We start from the raw sequence: 19,981 nt of genomic DNA on the forward strand, positions 1-19,981 counted from the left end.
GTACTTTGGAGAGCAGTTATGAGTGAACCGCTCTCCATTATTCAGTACTTTGGAGAGCGGTTATGGGCGAACCGCTCTCAGAAGGTAGACCAAAGAGAGTAGTTAACGGTTAACCGCTCTCTAATCTCAAACTTAGAAGAGCGGTTAAACGTGAACCGCTCTCTTAAGTGTACTTCTGTTAACCGCTCTCTTAAGCGTTCTTCTGAGAGCGGTTATTTTATGAACCGCTCTCACAAGTGGACTTTGCAAAGCGGTTGTTCGTGAACCGCTCTCCAAAGTTAAGAAACATTTTTTAAATATTTTAATAAAACTGCCATAATTTCTATTTTTAGCATACCTAGTAAAACATACAGTATTCAGAACCAGTTCAATCCGAATATAAAATTCAAATAAAGCCTGATATACCAGAATTTCAAAGCAATTACACATTATATTATTCAATTACAATTCACATGTACAGATTACAATCAAAGTTTACATTGACAGGAGGAAAATAATCTCATATTTATACTTTTTGCCTAATGCCTTGAAAGAAATTGTCTAAATATTGTAAAAAAATACTAATAATCTATTGTGCTTAATGTTTCCTTTAAATATCTATGGTATAGATATGCACACCACTCCTTTTGCACTTGATGAATTTTGTTGTTAGGAAAAGTTGGCATCTGCACCTCTGGAAAGTACTGAATACAAAACAATAAAACACAAAACTTAATTAATCAAGTAAAATAATAAGCATATGGCAAACAGTTAGCATCTGTGAGATTCTTACATTAACTGGGATTACAGTTTGTCCATGCTGCAAAGCATCCCAAATGGATAGACACACATAATATTCACAGTCATCATTGTTTGTTTGCTTTGGACACTATGTGGAAGATAAAAACAACTAAACCAACATTAACTAAGAAAGATATACAGTGCAATTAAGATTTAGCTGAAAATTAAAAATATATTGTATGATATAGTGTTACCTGTACCACTATTTTGTTTGAGTCATCTTTGTCCTAGAAGGCGGCACTCTCCTCTCTGCTTGATATGTGACAAGAGCACTAATAATGGTGCATGAAAGAAATTAGATACATTTGAACCACTTAATATTAATCATAGTTGGTTGACATAAATGAATGCTTACTTATTAAATAGGTTCTGCATATGTGTTCTGATCTTCAGCTGCTTGCGTAGAGGGTCCATATAATATATAGTCTCGTCAGCGGTATTGATGACAACCAAGACCCAATGTTGCCTACCACGAGTATAAATATATGTTTAAGATTACAAGAATTAAAAGTTATATGCTAAATTATAAAACATAAAGCAGAGACTCAATCAGATTGACTTACCTAACATTATAAGATGCAAAAATCAAGTGATCTTCACCCATATGATGCTTCAACATTTCAGCTATATATTGATGTGGATTCGGATTGAGCGCTTCGTCCATTTCATATGGAGATATAAATGAGAATCTATTTGCCATTGTCCCATGAAAGTAAGCTTCACACAAATATCTTGTATTGCAAAAGTAGAATTGAAATGCATTAAACAATGAATCATGAAATGCATTAAACAAGTAAGCTTCACACAATTTTGTCTCTTCCACCAAGTGAATGGTCAAATGAACCATGATATCAAAGAATGACGGTAAAAAATACATTTTAAGATCACAAAGTTTCAGCTATTTGGTTTTACAAACATGATAATCTCTCAGGATCAATCACTTTGCTACATATTGCCTTGAAAAAGAAACACAACTTCGTGATTGTCACGTGAACCTTTTTGGGTAGAATAGATCGTATAGCAAAAGGAATTAAATTCTCCATTAAGATATGACAATCATGAGACTTCAATCCTTTTAACTTTAGGTCCTTAAATGATACAAGACTTTTAATGTTTAATGAATACCCCTCTGGAACCTTAACTAAATAAAGAGTCTCACATAAAGCACGTTTCTCATTTCTAGATAGGGTACATGTTGTTAGCGATAAAAAGGTCCATTTTTTCTTCTTCATTGAGCCAAATCGGATCGTATTCCCAACTTCACCAAGTCAAGTCTTGCATTGATGCCATCTTTCTTTTTTCCCACGATGTTCAATAATGTACCAATCACACTTTCACAAACATTTTTTTCAACATGCATAACATCAACAAAGTGTCTTACGTATAAAGATTTTCAGTACGGTAACTGAAAGAAAATTGACATCTTCTTCTAACGTTGAAATTTGTTTGGCAAAAGGTTTTTCGAATGTTGTTCTTATATGTTTAACCTCATCAAAGATTTTTTCTCCACTCTTCAAATAAGGACATCGTCATTCTTCACAACTTCCATTAAAAGTTTTTTTCATTTTTCTGAAAGGATGATTTTTTAACAACCACCTATGATGCCCCATGAAAACATTTTTGTGACAATGCTCTAGTCTTATATAATCTGTTTTTTCCTCACACATTGGACATGCACATTGACCTTTGATGCTGTAACCAGAAAGATTTTCATATGCAGGAAAGTCATTAATTGTTCAATACAACATTGCCTTGACCGTGAAATTTTCATCTCTAAATCCTTCATATACTTCTATGCCATTATCGCACAACAACTTCAAATCTTCAATTAAAAGAGACAAGTACACATCAATGTCATTTCCAGGTTGTTTAGGACCAAAGATTAACAAAGAAAGCATCATATATTTTCGCTTCATGCAAAGCCATGGAGGTAAGTTACACATTAAGATCACGGGCCATGTACTATGGGTGCTACTTTGCATGCCATAGGGATTCATTCCATTGGTTGCTAATGTAAAACGTATATTCCTTGTTTCAGTTGCAAACTCTTCATGGTCATCATTAAATTTTTTCCACTGCAAAGAATCTGCTAGATGCCTAAGCTTGCCATCTTTAATTCTGCCTTCAGCATGCTAAGTCATCTGCTTTGTATTTTCTGCACTGCAAAATAGACGTCTTAACCTGGGTATTACTGGAAAATACCACACGACCTTCGCAGGTGTTGATTCTTTCTTTAGGTATTGTGATACATTACACTTTGGACATTTCCTTAGTGATGCATACTCATTTCAGAACAAAATGCAGTCATTAGGACATGCATGTATCTTTTCATGGGTCAATCCAATGGAAGCAAGTACTTGTTTAGTATCATATGTTCTCTTTGGTAGCACATTATCCTCTGGTAGCATCTCATGTAATAAAATTAGCAAGTCTGTGAAGCTCTTATTAGTCCATCCATTCAAGGCTTTTAAGTTATAAAGCTTTAAAACAGAACTCAATCTTGTGAACTTTGTACAGCCATTATATAATGGTGTTTCTGCATCATTTTTCAGCCTCTCAAACATCTTTGGACAATCTCTAAGATCTTCTTCAACAACATTTGGAATTTGTTTAGCATGATCACTCTCATTTGTTCTGAATGTCTCTGAGTAATTGACACTTGATTCCATGTTAGTTGATGTACTTCTACCTTGTATCTCACCATGCTTTGTCCAACAAGTATATTTTTCATCTATCCCATTGCACATTAGATGTTCTTCCAATTCTTCCGCATTTACTTGTAACATATTCAAACAACGCCAAAAATGACAAGGAATAAGGTTGACATTATTTGCATGCTTAATCGCAAATCTAATAAACTCTTTGACTCCGTCTTCGTATTCTTCACTTAAACGATCAGCTACCATCCAACTTCGATCCATATTTGCTCCAACTACAGTTACAATTATTATAAATGTGAATGTCTTTTTAACTCTCATATGGTAGGGCCCTATCCCATTTGAGAACAAACTTTTTCCAACCTTAATTAATTAACAATTGTTACTTAAATGATTGTATTTTTTACATGACAAAATTTGGGCAGCATTTTGCATTAGTCTCCTAGTACACAACTTGAATATGAGATGATTTACCTCAATCAAGCATGCACCAAGAGACAATGAGAAATGCTTCAAACTCAAATTTTGTTAAGTATTAAATACAACATTATGAGAAGCAAATGCTAACCAATGAATGAATAAGTTTGTTCACAAACTGTCCAATTTGGACAATTTGAGCTTGAAAATAATGATTTATTAAATTATTATTTTCAATTTCAAACGGGAAACTATAGTTTCACTCAATTTTAGATATCAAATCATACCCAACAAAGTTTAATCACTAATAATAATGCATTCATAACATTCTATAAGACAACATCAATTTCATTCATACACAAAGCAAACATTCTATAAGACAACATCAAGTTAATATCATAGCTTGAAGATAATGTAGTTAAGCTTCAAGGAGGGATTGAGTCATTGCTTTGGAACCTACAAGATTAATAGTTATGTCTATAAGGATGTTGAAGGGTTTGTGAGAAAGTGGGTTTAGACATGCATGCTTTTTTAGCCTTAGTCTAATTGTATCTTTTGCTTGTTCTAGGATCCAAATAAAGGGTACAGATTTAGACCTAATGTTAATTCCAAACAGACAGACTATTTAAAGCTTGAAATTTAGAACGAAAAAAAAAAGGTTATAATTAAACTTGATATATTTTTTAAAATCAAGTTATAAATAAAAATTAAGTTTGATTCAAACACAAAAATATGAAGCTTTAACTTTTATTATATTTTTGGTTCCCATTTACTATATGTACTATTTTGGTTCTTTAAATATTTTTGAACTAATTAAATTTTTTTAGATTTAAAACTGTGCAAATTTATTTCTTCTATTAATTTTATTCTAATTAAAATTCTCAAGTTATTTTTCTAAATATTTAAGGATTTTATGATAAATTTATATGTGAAATAATTTTAAATATTTAAAAATTTAAAATAATAGATTTTAGAAAAAAATTAAAGAATTTTACAAAATACACATGGTCTGGTGTAACACCCTCTTTTCATTAATTAGTAAATTATGTTTTGTTTAATATTAATTGGCATTGCGAGTAGAAAGCGTTTGGATGGGAGTTGGATGATTTTGGAAGGAGTTTTGGATGCAGGATATCTCGCTTCGGTGAGGTGAATCTTGCCTAAGCGAGATGATTCGTGTAGGGAAAGATGGTTGCAGAGCTATCTCGCCCAGGCGAGGAGAGTATCGCCCAAGCGAGAATAAGATAATGTCGGTCCAGTTGCCGCCTCAACCAGGCGAGGGTGATCTCGCTCAGGCGAGCTGAGGATCTCACTCAAGCGAGCTGAGGATCTCGCTCAAGCGAGATTGGGTCGCTCAGGCGAGGACTCACAGGAGGAATGTCGTTCTCTCTGGACACCATCCAAGCGAGCGTATAAGAAAAGAAGGTTCGAGATTCTGTCTGCATATCTTGCTCAAGCGAGCTGTCGGTCGCCCAAGCGAGATGATGTCGCTTAAGCGAGCAGGACGTTGCTCAAGCGAGAACACGTGGGGCTGAGGGGTATTTAAGGGATTTCCAGCATGAAAACTCATTTCATTTTCTGGAAACCTACGTTCTTCTCTCTTTTCTCTGAATCCTCTCTTCCCTTATCATAGATAAAAGCTGCAGAAACTCCGATCTCAATTCATAATCAAGTTCAGACGTCGATTCTAAACAATCTCACAAGAACTTCCATCTGTGAACGGTGATCTTTTATAAAATATATCCTTAAACTCATAGTCGAGGTAAGGTGTCACGACCCCCTTTTTATAAGGAATCATTAACATTCAGCCAAAGCACTAATACACCATTTCTACTTATTGAATTATCTCAACATACAGATATAAATATATAAAGAAATATAGCGTTTCAACACACTTTCAATACGAATATCCAAATTTCATCAAAACACAGGCCTCCTAGGCAAGCTCTTCCCTCGCCTGGGCGAGCATACCAAACAACAAAACCCCTCAATTTTTCTGATATTCTCGCTTGAGCGAGCCTCTCGTCGCTTGAGCGAGCTGCATCTCGCCTGACCAAGGTCATCCCTCGCCTGGGCGAGCTCCCTGCTCCAAATTCTTCCTCTTGGATGAAATATCATCAATTCTGAACCATATTTTTGAAATTATTCAAACTTTTAGCCTACTCAATACTCATTCTACAGCTCCTACTCAACAGCACCATAGCACAACATATCAAACTAAATTCAGCTCATCACACAAAAATTATACAGCCTTCATATTTCATATTTCAACATAATCCAAGTTTACATTACCCTAATCAACAAGGTTAATGATTAAATAATTACATAATAACAGCAGCTTGACAATTCTTCCCCTGAAAATAAATTTTCGTCCTTGAAAATTCACTCAGTATAAAAATAGATGGGTTCCTTCTCCTATGTGGCATCACCAGTAGCAGGATCCCAAACGACCTTCACTAGTCAAATTGACTTTCCTCTGAGTTCCTTTACCTTAGCATCAGCAATGTGTACAACTGGAAGCTCAACCGACAAGTCATCCCGTACTTGCACAACATCTGGTTCAATTACATGAGTTGGATCATCTGTAAATGGACTTGACGAATTTACAGATGAAAAAATTCATCTGTAACTGAATCTTTAAAACGCATCGTTTCATTAAACCATTTACAGACGGATTTTTCCGTCTGTATTGTCTGAAACCCATAAATTCGCGCCTTTGCGAGTGATTGGAGCATCCATTTGAAAGATAATTTGCATCATTGTGTTCCTGGTACGATACTCTAACTTTTAATCGGTTTAGTTTTTTTATTTTTGATGTATTGTAGAGACTTAAAATTTCTAAGATAGAGTTGTAGGACTGGAGATTGTATGACTGGGGGGAAGGGCGTAGAGGTCCTTCTCCGAACCTGATTATTGTGTGCTGTTGGATTGTTTGTGTTTACGGAGTTTGTAGAATATGCATGTTGGGGAGTTATAAGGGGATGTACTCTAGAACAGTTTAGGATTGTAATGTGTATGTTTTTTATGCGTTGGAAGAAGTGGGCGATTACATAATATATAGATTATGCGTAAAGAAAATTTAGATTTTTGTATTAAGTACGTGTAAACAAATGTAAGGAAATATTAATATATTAGGGAAGATTCTGCCGAAATTTACATTAGAAATTTGTTGTATTAAGTGAAAATATTCATATAGAAAAATATTCATATATTACGGGAGATTCTACCAAAATTTATATTAGAAATTTGTTGTATTAAGTGTAAACAAATATAGGGAAATATTCATATATTAGGGGAGATTCTGTCAAAATTTACATTAGATACATGTTTTATTAAGTGTAAACAAATATAATAAAATATTCATGTATTAGGGGAGATTTTGCCAAAATTTACATTAAAAATTTGTGTAATGTAAAATAAAAGGTTGATACAATATTGTGTATTTGGTCTCTAAACATGTATTATATTTGTTTCAGATATGGCAGGTAAAGGTAAGAAAGGTGTTACTCAGGGTTCTAATCGTGACAACACTGCTTCACCCACCACTCCCACTTCCACTTCCACACCAGCTACTATGCAGACCTCGTAGGATAGGGGACAAGAACAGTTTATCATGGTGTCCAACCCTGGGTATGTTGCTCCTCCCCCTTCACTGCCGACTACACATGCCACACAACCTCCCTCTACACAGGACACAGGTGAGGGATCCACTGCTGTCCCAGCTGTAAGTGGCCAGCAATCATCACAGACACAGGCATCATCTAGATCGCTTCTAACATTAAGATGGGATGGGTTTACTTGGTAAGTTTAATTTAAAATATGAATAATAACTCTAAATTATTTTAAACAAATTATAACAATTGTATTATTTTATTGTGTGTTAAGTTGGATTCCACCACAGAAGGGTCTCCACCAGGTGACAGATACCATTAAGAAGATGTTTGATGCGCCTTACACAAGTTTTGCAAAGGTGCCTAAGGATACAAAGATGGAATGGTTCAAAGATTGGAAGGTAATAACAGTTAATTAATTTCAGCTATATGTAATTAGATATTGTTTCTTGTAATTCTTCTAATGAAATTGTATTTATGTAGAGCAACTTCTCCATTCCCCCCAGGATGAAAAGATGATTTTCAAGGCATGGAAGTGTCGCACTGCACAGCGACTAAGACAGATGTACACTGAGGCCTGTCAGGATCCATCATCTGCTGATTGGATAGCACCCAACTTCCTTCATGTCTTGCAGGAGTATTGGGGTATGGATGAGTTTAAAGATCTCTCTGTAAAGAACAAGACAAACAGGGCATCCTTAAAAGGAAGATCGTTGCATACTGGTAGTTCTACGACTTTGGCTGGCACTAAAGCGAACTTGGTATGTGATTTTTAGGGTTTAGGGTTTAGGGTTTAGGGAGGCCATTCATTTGTTGAAATCATTAGATCCGAGCAGACTGCGAACTTTGATTTTGCCGTATGACTTGGAAGAGGAGGAATATTTGTCGGTTATTTCAAAGTTCAAATACTTACGTGTCTTGAGGATGTCATCTTTTTCCTACTACAGATTGTTCGATTCAATTGGAAAATTGAAGCATTTAAGATATCTTGACATCACTGATTGTTTCTCCGTGATTGGGATACCAGTTGGGTTGGGAAAGTTGTGCTGGTTGCAATTCTTATCAATCTTTGCTGTGGGAGACAGCCAAGAAACAAAATATGGCACATTAAATGAATTGAAAGACTTAAACCTGAGAGGAGAATTAATAATTCAGGATCTCGATCGTGTCAGAGACGTGGCTCTGGAATCACATGATGTAAATTTAAAAGAAAAAAAATTCCTTCGATCCTTGACTCTGAATTGGTCGCCATATGAAGACTGTAACAGTGACAGCTTGCAATTATTGGAAAACCTTCAGCCCCACCGTAATCTCAAGTGTTTGTATGTCTATCATTATCCAGGCTTGCTTTTCCCTAATTGGCTTTCTCTCCTCACAAATGTTGTTGACATCACTCTCTTTGGGTTTGATAGTTGTCGTTGTCTCCCACCGTTGGAACATCTCCCGTCCCTGAAGTCACTTTTGATGAAGTGTCTTTTTGAATTGGAATACATATATCTATACGAAGATGGTTTTGCAGTAACCTTCTTCCCCTATTTGGAGAGCCTCACAGTAGAGATTTGTCCTAAGTTTATGGGATGGCGGAGGCGGGGAGATGATATCAATGATTCACATAATCTCTCCTTACTTCTCTCATTTCCTCATCTTTCTCGATTAATTGTCTCTGAATGTCCACAGTTGACTTGCATGCCTACTTTTCCAAACGTTAAGATTTTACATTGGGATGAATGCAGTGCGGAGCCATTAATTGCAACACTAAACTCAACATGTTCAGCTGACTCATCTTCCTCCGCTGTTCCTTTGTCCATGCTCAAACAATTGACGATTTCTGGTCCTATGAATTTACCAAAGGGTTGGATGCAAAATCTGACTTCTCTCGAGTCTCTTGAAATTAGACGGTGTGAAAGTGAAACACTTGAGGAATTTGAGGACGACACCAACTGCCTTCCTTCTCTGCGAAAAATCAGCATATATGAGTGTGGAAGGCTAAAGGTTTTGCCAGATTGGATTTGCAACCTCTCATCGCTTCAGCGCATCAAGATCTACGGTTGCCCAAATTTGGCATCGCTCCCCGAAGGAATGAGTAGTCTTACCAACTTAAAGATCTTTGAGGTCAGGGAGTGTTCCCTCTTGATTGAAGAATGCAGAAGAGAGACAAGTGTTGTTAGTCGCCAAATCGCACACATCCCACAGATTATCGTTCGTGATTACTTATAAAAAAGGTAGTGATCTGATTCTGATGCGTATTTATTTAGTGTAAACGTCGTGTATTGTATTTGCTTTGCTAGTAAAATACTTGTTGAGTTAGTGTTCATTTGTGATAAAATACAAATTATCCAAATCATATTAATTTTCAATTGTTAAACAATATCGGAGTCTCTGTTTAAATTGATATTAACCATCATATATTTAATGTTAGTAAGTTTTTTGGCATTGTTAAAAATATAATATTGTTTTTAAAAAATTAAAATTATTATATAATTAATAAAATTTATAAATATTAATATATAAATATTATTTTTTAATAATAATATTCTATTATATTAAATAAGATTAAATCAAAAAGAAATTTTGAAAATTAAAAACTAATCAAAAAATTAAATGTTAAATGCATAAAAAGTCATGTGACATAATAAGAGAGATAATCAATGCCTAAAAACTTTCTTATTTAAAAATTAGGACCCAAATAATAAAGGTATTTACAAGCGTAGGGAATTTATTATTGATGTAAAACAAATATATTGGGTTCAAATTTTCAATTTTAGTTTTATCATGGGAAGACTCCTTGTTTTAATATTTACCGGTGAAAATGGAAAGGAGAAGAAGAAGAAATTTTGGACATTGAAGGCTTTCTAAAAATTGTTGGATTTCCGTAATGTTTGGAACCACTTATAAAAGAGAACAACTGTGTTTCTTTTTTCTCTCGTTTTAATTTCAGATTTCGGTGACTTGTTGGTCATAGTCCATTTAGTTATTTCATAGCGACTCTCAAGTGTTAAATTATAAAAATACTTTTAGGATCTATCATATTTTATTATTAGATATGTGAAAAAAGCAAGAGGCATACGTACATTACCTTGTAGCTTAGTGATTTAGAAGGCAGAGATCTCAACTTGAACAATGTTTAACATTAATGTTATTGAAATGGAATCATCCTATTTAGTATCCATGTTTTTCTTTTCTAAAAGTCTCGTGTTTTAAAATTTATAATAAAAAAGAGAATTCTTCTATTATATCATGTAATTTAATATTTATAATATAGATCTCCTGGTTAGTGATTTAGGATGGTATGGAGTTGATACTAGTGCATTGTTCAGAGGTTAGCAACTTAGTAAATGAAATATACAAAAACAGTCAATTTTAGAGTAGTTGTTTGTTAGTGTATACATTTTCTACAAAGAAAGGTAATAAAAGAGACCTTAAAGTATGTTATGAGTACTTATATCATAATTAGGTGTTCTTTTAACTTTCGTTTTGCACTAAACTGATCGTCAAATCCTTGAATCTAGCCCAGTTTGCTAAGATTATAATAGTTGAGCTGTTGTTGGTATAGGCAAATTTTGCATTGGGGTCATATTCAACGTAGTTCTTTTCATTATTTATTTCAAGACTTGTTTGAGTTGGGTAATGTGAAAGGTTATGATAAAAACTACTCTTTGAAAGGCAAAGTTAAAGAAAGTGAACCTGATACTGCCACCAATGTTCTATTGGGACTCTACAAGAGAAAATATGCAGATTATCCTTTTTTCTTTTTTACTATACTTTCATCTTGCTTTTTCCAGAGTCACCTTTTTTTAGTTCACTTGGTTATCAAAATGTTTTTGTTATTCATGGTAAGGTTTTTGGGATTACAACATAGAGAATGCGCAGTGTTACTCTGTATTGTGTTGAAATTGAACTTTTTTATTAGAAAAATAGGAGTATTATGAATTAAATTGCTAATTGTTTGGTCAAAGAGACTTTAAAGAATGTGACATATCGTGGGTTTCAAGGAATGTCTACAGATGACAAAGCTATTTAGATTATTCCTCGTCGGGTTATTTCAACATTGTATTTGGATCAAATTAACATTGTCTATGCTAAACCAAGAAGGAGTATCTATGCTTCTTGCAAAAATGCTCATGGAACATTTAACTCTGTTATTCCAAGGGTCTCTTTTTTATTGAAATAATCTTTTTAAGAGTTAAATTTTTAAACCATTAACTCTTTTGTTCCAAGAGTCCCTCGTATTTGTAAGATGGAAATCATGAATACTACTACGATAGTTTTTTTATTTTTATGTGATATTATCTTATTGTAATTTAATTTGTCGTCCATGATTTTGGGATGGCCATGTAATTCGTATGAGATTCATTTTGGCTTTGTTTCACTTCTCTACGGAAAACTATACCATTAGTTTATTATTGATCAAGTTGCATTCCAGTGGAGTTTATGTTCTCTTGCATTTGAAGGTAGTGTGTGGGTATATTTTTCTTATCAAATGTTATTTACATCCCCGAATTGCATGTATTCACAAGTGCAGATGAATACTAACAAATCTACTCTTTAACGCTAGAAACTTTGAAAGAGTTTTGACAATGGACAAAAGAAAAAATTTATACAAAGAAAAACATACAAAATTTGTTAAGACTATGAAAAGGTTCTATTAATAAAATAATTATGAAATACAAGCGCTCATATTATGTCCAAAACGTTAGTACATTCGATTCCTCGCATAACTCTACTACGGATTTTAGGGATTGTACACAAAATTCTTATTCGAAAGCCTTACAAAACACTCACAAGGAAGTTCACACCTTATGGTCAAACTTTGAGTTGCAATTACATACGGATTATCATGCAGAAGTTTACTCAAATTGAGTCAAAAATTGAATTGGATAGTACAACTGAACACAATTACACGAGGATTTTAATCTTTTATAATTAAAAAAATAAGTTCATGTAAAGCTTTACAATTTTTTACAAATATAATAAACTAAATTTTAGTCTTAAGAAAAAATTAATATATATTATCATTAATGATATGACATATATTTAGTTATATTAATTAAGAGTGACAAAGTGGATTAGTTCGTGAAAAAGTAAATTGATCAGCTCAATTTATTTTAAAAGTGGATTAGACATCTTAACTTGATTTGACTCGTTTAAAGATGAATTGGCATTAACTTAGCAACCAAAAATTACAAAAATTAAAAGTGAGTTGGGTTGACAGGATTATATGCTTAAAATGAAAATTTATATTTTGGAGTCTATTATAAGCAGTGTAATTCTTTTTTCCTTAAATACTTTCGCCAAACAGAGATTACATAGGGACTTGAAGGAGATACACTATACATATAATATTTTTTTCCCCTTAAAAGAATGCATCTCTTTACAAAGCAAGACTGGCAATAAATGTAGATTTATCAGGATAGAGACCAAGAAAAGATTAGGAACCATTATAACCAAAGTTTTGAGCATATTAACAAGCAATGGAAAATATCCTCATTATCTACTTCCTTTTGCTCAATATCCCATAAATAAGTTGTCCAACTTCTTCACCCCCATCTTCCTGCACATGATGACCTGCCTACAAAGTGCAAGAAATTTATTGTACCTTTACCCCGTGAAAATTGGCATAAGATTTATGAAGAAGAAAGTCTTAAAATACAACCAAAGTATAAATCCTCTAAAAGTAGAAATGCTTCTAGCATTTATTCATTAATAATCCTTGGCTTTTGAACAAAAAAACAAGTTACTAGACACATTTTTCACAAATATATGCTCACAGAAAGTAGCTCAGCTTAAGGTAACCCCTTGAAAGAATGGTATTATTCTGTTCATGAGAAGTGAGAAGTCTTGAAGGCAATTTCTTAAACAAGAATAATTCTGTCTAATGAAAACAAATGAAAAATTAAAACTATGCTAAGTATGTACCATTGGAACTTCAATGAGTGTATGGTTAGAATCCTTGCAAAAATCTTCCACTCCATCATAGCTCAACCAACGGTCTCTTTGGCCCCAACATATTGAAGTTCGAACTTTCCAATTTTGGTCCTTAAGTATTGTTTGCATATCCTCCACATACCGCTGAAGGAAAAGTGAATCAAAGAGACACCAACCTTATTAAATCAAAGATATAGAAAAGAGAAGATGTGTTTGAATCTTGTTATGTATTAGAGGCACACATATGTGCGGTATATATAGGTACAGATTAGAGTATCAAAATCAGTTACAAATCTAATCATATATAACCATTGCATGCTAGACAATCTAATTGATTTACTTAGTTAAAAATATACATGTGAACCTAATTGGAGGTAGTAGTTTCCCTTTCAGAAAGAGGGAGTGTGGTAACTGGTAAGTGATCACCTCAACTTGCCCTTATGTTTCTGTATTTATTTCTAGGGTGTTATCCTTAACAGCTTTGTAAGGCAATGAATGAATTTAATTTTGTCACTAAATTTATGGGGCTAGGCAAGTATTAGATTCAGCTCTTGTGATCAATGAGGTTGGGAGGCATATAAGACAAGGAGTAAGCTTTCAAATTTATTTTAAGAAGCCTATGATAACATGAATTGGTCCTTTTGTGGACAAGGTTACATATATGAGGGTTTTGGGGAGATCTGGCAGAAATGGACAGTTTGTCATTGGCCAGTTTTACAGTGATTGTTTGTGGGGACCCTCAGTCCAAGGGCCAATGAAAGATAAGCTTCCATATTATAAGGATTCAAAATTCTTAACTACTAAGTTAAAAAAAGGAATGAACTTTTGTTAAAACATGTCATAATCCAATAATCAATTGAAGTCTAAAATTAACAAACTTACATGGTATCATTCGAGATTCAATCAAAATTTGATGCACAAATAGATATTTATTACTCTAAAGAAATTGTAAGAGAAATATGCATAAATACTCACCTTGAGGTCTTTCTTCATGTTCCTGCTAATTGCATTAAGTGCAAAGCCTGAGGAACCAGATGTGAGATAGGGTCTTCTGTAGACCATTGCATCTTCTTCTTTCATTTTATAGGGGCCACAGCTTGTCAGAGCTTTGTCACTGGCCCTTAAGGGATCCTGATCATGCAGAAAAGCGATGTATCTATCATGTGGAACTTTCAGGGACCAACAAAAATTCAATAAGATGTAATGAACATTTGATACCTGTGAAAATATTTCACCTAGCAGAAAGTTGCTGAATATGGACAATGTTGATGGAAGCTTGGCATGTAGGGCTGTTAGCTTATGAAACAAGAAAGAGGAATCGGAGGTAGTAATGTTAAGAAGTGTTTAAGAAAGGATTTCTGATAGATACAAATATCAACAAAAGTGAATTAAAGTCAAGGAGACAAGCTCCTTTCACAAGAGAAAAATACTAGAATCATAGTAAAATGAGTTCAGTACGACATTGTAAAATTTGATGAGTAAATACACATACAGGTGGATTAAGGAGTATTAAGTTGCTAAGCTTTTCCTGGTGAGTGCTGGCATATTTAACTACAATAGGCGAAAAATACCCCTGTGAGCAAAGAAGATTAAAGAACTTAATATCATATGTCAAAGAACAGAATTTTTTAACTCATAGATCTATGTTTCTTATTAACTAAGGCAAACTTACCTGGACAACAAGTGAGACATTAGCAACAGCCAGTTCATCAATAAGTGACCCAAATGATGTCACATATTCTGCAGGAAGAAGAAAGATAACTTCTTTTTGGCATTTTCTTTCTTTTCAAAACAAGATTTTCCAATAAACAAGTTACTACGAAATTACCATCCAGAGTGTAGTCAAACCCATATCTGGGTTGAGGCTTATCAGAAAACCCAAATCCTGAAAGAGGAGAATGGAGTGAACTTATTACTTATTTGTTTCTTCTGTTGTGAATTAATAAATTTATGAAATGATAGTAAAAACTTTTGAAGTAAACAAGTAAATTATGAATCCATCTCATGGATAAAAAGGTTGAATAAAGATTTGTAAATGAAATTATTACATACAAATTGAAGCGCAGCTCTTCTAACTTAGAGGTGAAGGATAATCATAATTATCAAGGAGACTATAATGGCCCACTTGAATGGAATACAAATTCCAAATTAAAGTTAGCTCGCAATAGTTTTCTTAAAAAGATTGCATTATTTGTGCTGAATAAGAATAATCAATGGCATAAATCATACATCAGAATGTGCAAAAAATAACTTCAAAAAATAAAATAAAAGTAATTTTATTGACAAATTCAACAAAAGAATTGTGATGTTACCTAGCCAATCAAATGCTATGGCATGATAGTCCTTGGACAGTACTGGAAGAACTTTGCGGTATGAATATGCCTGGCAGCATCATCAATTTGCCAGTAAAATTGGTGTCTCAATATATCTAATATATTTGGGATAAAAAATCATTTTTGTGCCATGTGTACACTCAAACCATCTTATGATTGCTGAGTTCAGTCAATACAAGAGCAAATGAAGAACCAATTACAGGATTAATAAGCAGCTATTGACTACAGTCATAACTTCTAATATTCTAACATGTGCTAATAAAGCACACTCTTATTCTACCACTCATGATGCTTACTAACCTCTCAGCTTGGTCCAAATATACACACTGACAGAAAAATAAAAGAAACAAATCATCCTATCTCTGACAAGGAATTAGGGCAATTAACACTTTCACTGAATAATACCACTTTTAGTCTTAGCCAATGTCATTAGTAAATATCTCTCATAGGTCTTTGACTTTTCTCCCTAACCTTGACCTACTTCCAGCTTCTCTTCAAGACTTCCCTAGCACATGACACAGCATTAGAAGTCTACACCCTTTCTCCTCCTCAGTGGTCCACTCAATCTCTAAGCTGGTCTTCTCAACATTTAGTCTTATACCACCCTTCAACACACAAAAAGAAAGTCCTTTACAAGTGCCTGAAGTCTTTAACACACACTTCATTGACAACACAGTATACAGATCACCAAGCCAAAGCTCAAAACATCAACTCTAAACCAATTGGCTACTTTGGGTCAATGGCTTTAAATGTCTCATTGGGATTGAATGACACTCTTGGTGATGGTTGTTGTGTAGTGTCACAAAGTTGAATTATATTTTATTCAGCATTTTTTAATTAATTCAAAAATATATTTATCAGTTCACCCCAATACCTTTCTTTATTGTAAATATTCTGTATTCAGTAGCTCCCTGGATAATTTAGTTTGCTCATTAGTTTCCTACTTATTTAGGGATCCCTCCTGGTTCCAATTTCTAGCCTAATGTTATAAAAAGTCCTTAGTTCTCCTTGTAATCAATTAAGATTAAGTTATCTAAGATGTTGCAACACCCTTGATCATAACCAGTGATGAAAATAAATCAACCCTGCACCACCACCTCTGTGATCACTCTATGAAGCTCTTAAATTTGTGGGCTTAAGCCTAACTCAATCCTAAAAGCTAGCTCATAATTTTAGTCTTTAAAAGTTCTAATTTGGCCATATCTATAGTTGATATGGGACTTCAACAAAAGCAATCGCTCATAGCATCATATAACACCTTATCCAAAACTCCATCTTAGAACCAGATCAAAGAAGAAAGAAAAGATCGAAAAGGCATGATGGTTTGCATTTCAACGCCATAGTCACAAGTCACATCATCCATTTGTTCCCATTGTAGCAAATTGCAATAAGTATGACAAGCAGCTCAACATAACCACTGTATTTCCTTCAGCTTCTTTATACTTTTTAGCCATTGCCACAGCAATCACAAAGTTCACAACTGAACTCCAAACTTTAAGTACGAATTCTATAGAAACTCAAGACAATAGAGACAAGATACACGGCACAAAGGTCACAGTAACCATAATGCCATGCTGAAATAGACAGTCTTTGAGAGAAATTGTAGGACAAGTGTGCATAATCTATCATATTTATACTGTAAGTGCTTGCATATAAGAGATAATCAAGGACTAGTTATAAAGCTAATTAACAATTATTAACTACAATCGTAACAATAGTTATCAAGGACTAATTATAAAGCTTAATTAACATCTCCGTTAATAAACAGACTATTATTCCATTCCAACCACTATTTACTAGCACAAAACACATTTCAAAATGAATCTTCTTCTGTTTATATTATCATGACATATCACAATTCTTTCACTCACCTATAGAATAATGAACATGGATTAAATTTCTAAAAGAATTCAAATCAGATCGTTGCTGTTCATGGACACAAGCTTGCCTTGGATTGGAATTATTGATTAGAATTAGGCAATTAGCTAAGAAAACTAAGCAGATTGATCACATCCATATAATTGGACTTTTAAAATTAAGAAAGCACCGATTAAAATTTCATACAACAACATGATTCTAGAGGGTCCTCCTATACATTGTTGACAAATAAAACTCACCTGAGAAGGGAAACCATGGATTAATATCACTGAAGGATTGTCAGCTCTTCCGCTTTCAACACAAAACCATCTAATGTTTGAAATCGTATTGACGAAATATTATTGAATTAGTAAGCCTGAAAATAGTACCATTTCTCATTTCTACTTGCAAGTTGCAATTATACCCTACAAATGGAATAAGTCACTTAGCATTATTTATTCATCTATTATTACATATTCAAGTTTAACTCCAATATCAGCAGCCAGTTTCCCCATTTGCCATTTCCAATTTCAGTATTTCACTTTTCTCTTCTTTTAATTTTTGTGTTCTTCAACATGAAGATAGAAAATCATTGGACACATAAATATAATTGTATTTTACCTGAAAAGATCACCAGTAGCTTGAGAACCAGCTCCCATGGTGAGTCCAAAAATTGGATCTTTAGCCTTTTCACCAGTGCCAGGAATTGAATAGGCGTTAACCTGATAACATCAGAGAATAGATAGGTAAAACCATATATGGCTTGGAAATTATAACATTGATACCCCAAGGAAATGAAGTTGAAATAATAAAAGGAATTACTTATTTCATACCATATTATTGTAAATTCACAATCAACCTTGTCATGTTTAATAAAATACTTTCTGAAGCAATCTACAGTATACTTCAATGTTTTAATACAAAGAGTAAACCCATATTTTCATCATCCAAAAATACAAGCGTCATCACTTATGTCATCAAAAGATTCTGTCATCAATTAGTTTTTGCTTAACACAAAATGTCCTCATTCTCCAAAAACTTTTTGCCTTTAATTTAGCCCTTCAACAATGCAAAATATCATTAAATTAATTCCAAATTAGGCTTTAGTAACACAGATTTCTTTCAGTCAAGCAAAGAATGACCAAATCATGAATCTAAACATACCTGAAGGGTTCAAATTCAATAGATGACAATTTTTTTCAAGAATAAATGACCATGTATTTTGGAGGGCCAAAGTAGGAGCTCACTCTAAAATACAACATTGCTATAGGATATTAAGAGAACCCCCTTTTGATAGCAATTGAAAAATAATGAATTTCTAGTTACCATTTTCCCTTGCTTAAACCATTCATCACTCGGACTAGGCTCATCTGAATATTTTCCTGTCAGAACATAAGAAACCACACGATTCCAATAAATTTCTTAGAATCACAAAAGAGTACATGCATGTGATATTAACTTGTTTTTCCTTCACATCCATGATCCATCCTATTTTGCAAAAAAATAAAAATAAATGTACCTCCACTGAAAGAGAATCCATCTCCAACAGAAACTGGAGCATCCAGAAGATAATCCTGCACTAGAGCTAACAAACACTTTGAAACAAACTCACAACAAGCAAAGCTGAGAAAACCCATTACCATTAACACAAAAAAGCATACTTGGTCATCATTGTTGCCACTTGAACTGCAGTTCAACTTCAGAGATTTTCTTGTTGAAGCGTATGATTGGAACCTCCTTGTAGCAAGCAATGATGGAGACGCAGTGGTGGAAGAAGAAAAGGAAGAGTAAAGGTGGGAACGGAAACAACAAGAAGAGCCATGAAAAGCTTGAATGGCCATAGTGGTTGGTTTTGGTTTGAGACAGAAGAAGGAAAAGTAACTTAACTGAAATACCGTTATTAGTAGTTTTTTAATGCCAACATAAATAAAAATGAAACATGTTTTGTTTTGTCCAATGATTTGGGAAGGGATAGGGATTCTCTGGTCCTCACTCTTCAAAACTTACTTTATGTTTTATGGCCTTAATAATTTGCCAATACCGACTAGTTTTGTTTTTTCCTTATGGTTAGGAAATTGGAAGGGAATATGCTAAGAAAAACTAAGAATAATGCTGGTTTGAAGCAAATACAATTCAAATAATCTCATAATTGGATGAGATGGTGTGTGAAAAGTTGGGATGCGTTCGCTTAAGGAATCAAAAGATAATGTTCTCAATGGTGATAATTTTAAAATACATTAGAAATGTTTTTTTTTTGTTAAAGCAAAAATATATTTGATTTATGTCTAATATTTTTAAATATGTTTTAAAAAAAAACTTTAAGATGAATGAAGAATGTAGTGAATTGTTAGAGTGAAAGGTAATGGTTGGGTTTTAAACTGACTTGTATTTTATGATAGAA

The 19,981-nt window shown here is 33.6% G+C and overlaps 2 protein-coding genes across 7 annotated transcripts; one reads left to right on the forward strand and one right to left on the reverse strand.

Annotated features, from left to right (window-relative positions):
- Positions 1-7,467: 7,467 nt before the first annotated feature.
- Positions 7,468-9,682, forward strand: LOC113850626 (putative disease resistance protein RGA3). Its single transcript, XM_027481206.1, has 3 exons — positions 7,468-7,655; positions 7,740-7,793; positions 8,413-9,682. The coding sequence occupies exons 1-3, from the start codon at positions 7,468-7,470 to the stop codon at positions 9,680-9,682; spliced, it is 1,512 nt and encodes a 503-aa protein (XP_027337007.1).
- Positions 9,683-12,686: 3,004 nt separating this feature from the next.
- LOC113849620 (uncharacterized hydrolase YNR064C) lies at positions 12,687-19,511 on the reverse strand. Of its 6 annotated transcripts, none has more exons than XM_027479648.1 (14): positions 19,242-19,380; positions 19,100-19,159; positions 18,907-18,962; positions 18,407-18,439; positions 18,202-18,302; positions 17,841-17,910; positions 15,703-15,772; positions 15,219-15,275; positions 15,063-15,130; positions 14,883-14,963; positions 14,609-14,686; positions 14,366-14,521; positions 13,382-13,534; positions 12,848-13,034 (listed from the first exon to the last, which is right to left on the reverse strand). In XM_027479648.1, coding segments are annotated over exons 1-14 (1,062 nt in total). In that variant the 5' UTR covers positions 19,243-19,380; the 3' UTR covers positions 12,848-12,956. The 6 variants fall into 6 exon arrangements, 5 of the variants coding, with proteins under 5 accessions (XP_027335447.1, XP_027335450.1, XP_027335449.1 ...); XM_027479645.1 differs by having other exon boundaries at positions 12,862-13,034; positions 19,100-19,154; positions 19,242-19,511; XM_027479646.1 differs by lacking the exon at positions 18,407-18,439 and having other exon boundaries at positions 12,687-13,034; positions 19,100-19,154; positions 19,242-19,507.
- Positions 19,512-19,981: the final 470 nt, after the last annotated feature.

The sequence above is a fragment of the Abrus precatorius genome, unplaced genomic scaffold, assembly GCF_003935025.1.
Source record: "Abrus precatorius isolate BTA unplaced genomic scaffold, Abrus_2018 Scaffold9, whole genome shotgun sequence".
NCBI classification, from domain to species: domain Eukaryota; kingdom Viridiplantae; phylum Streptophyta; class Magnoliopsida; order Fabales; family Fabaceae; genus Abrus; species Abrus precatorius.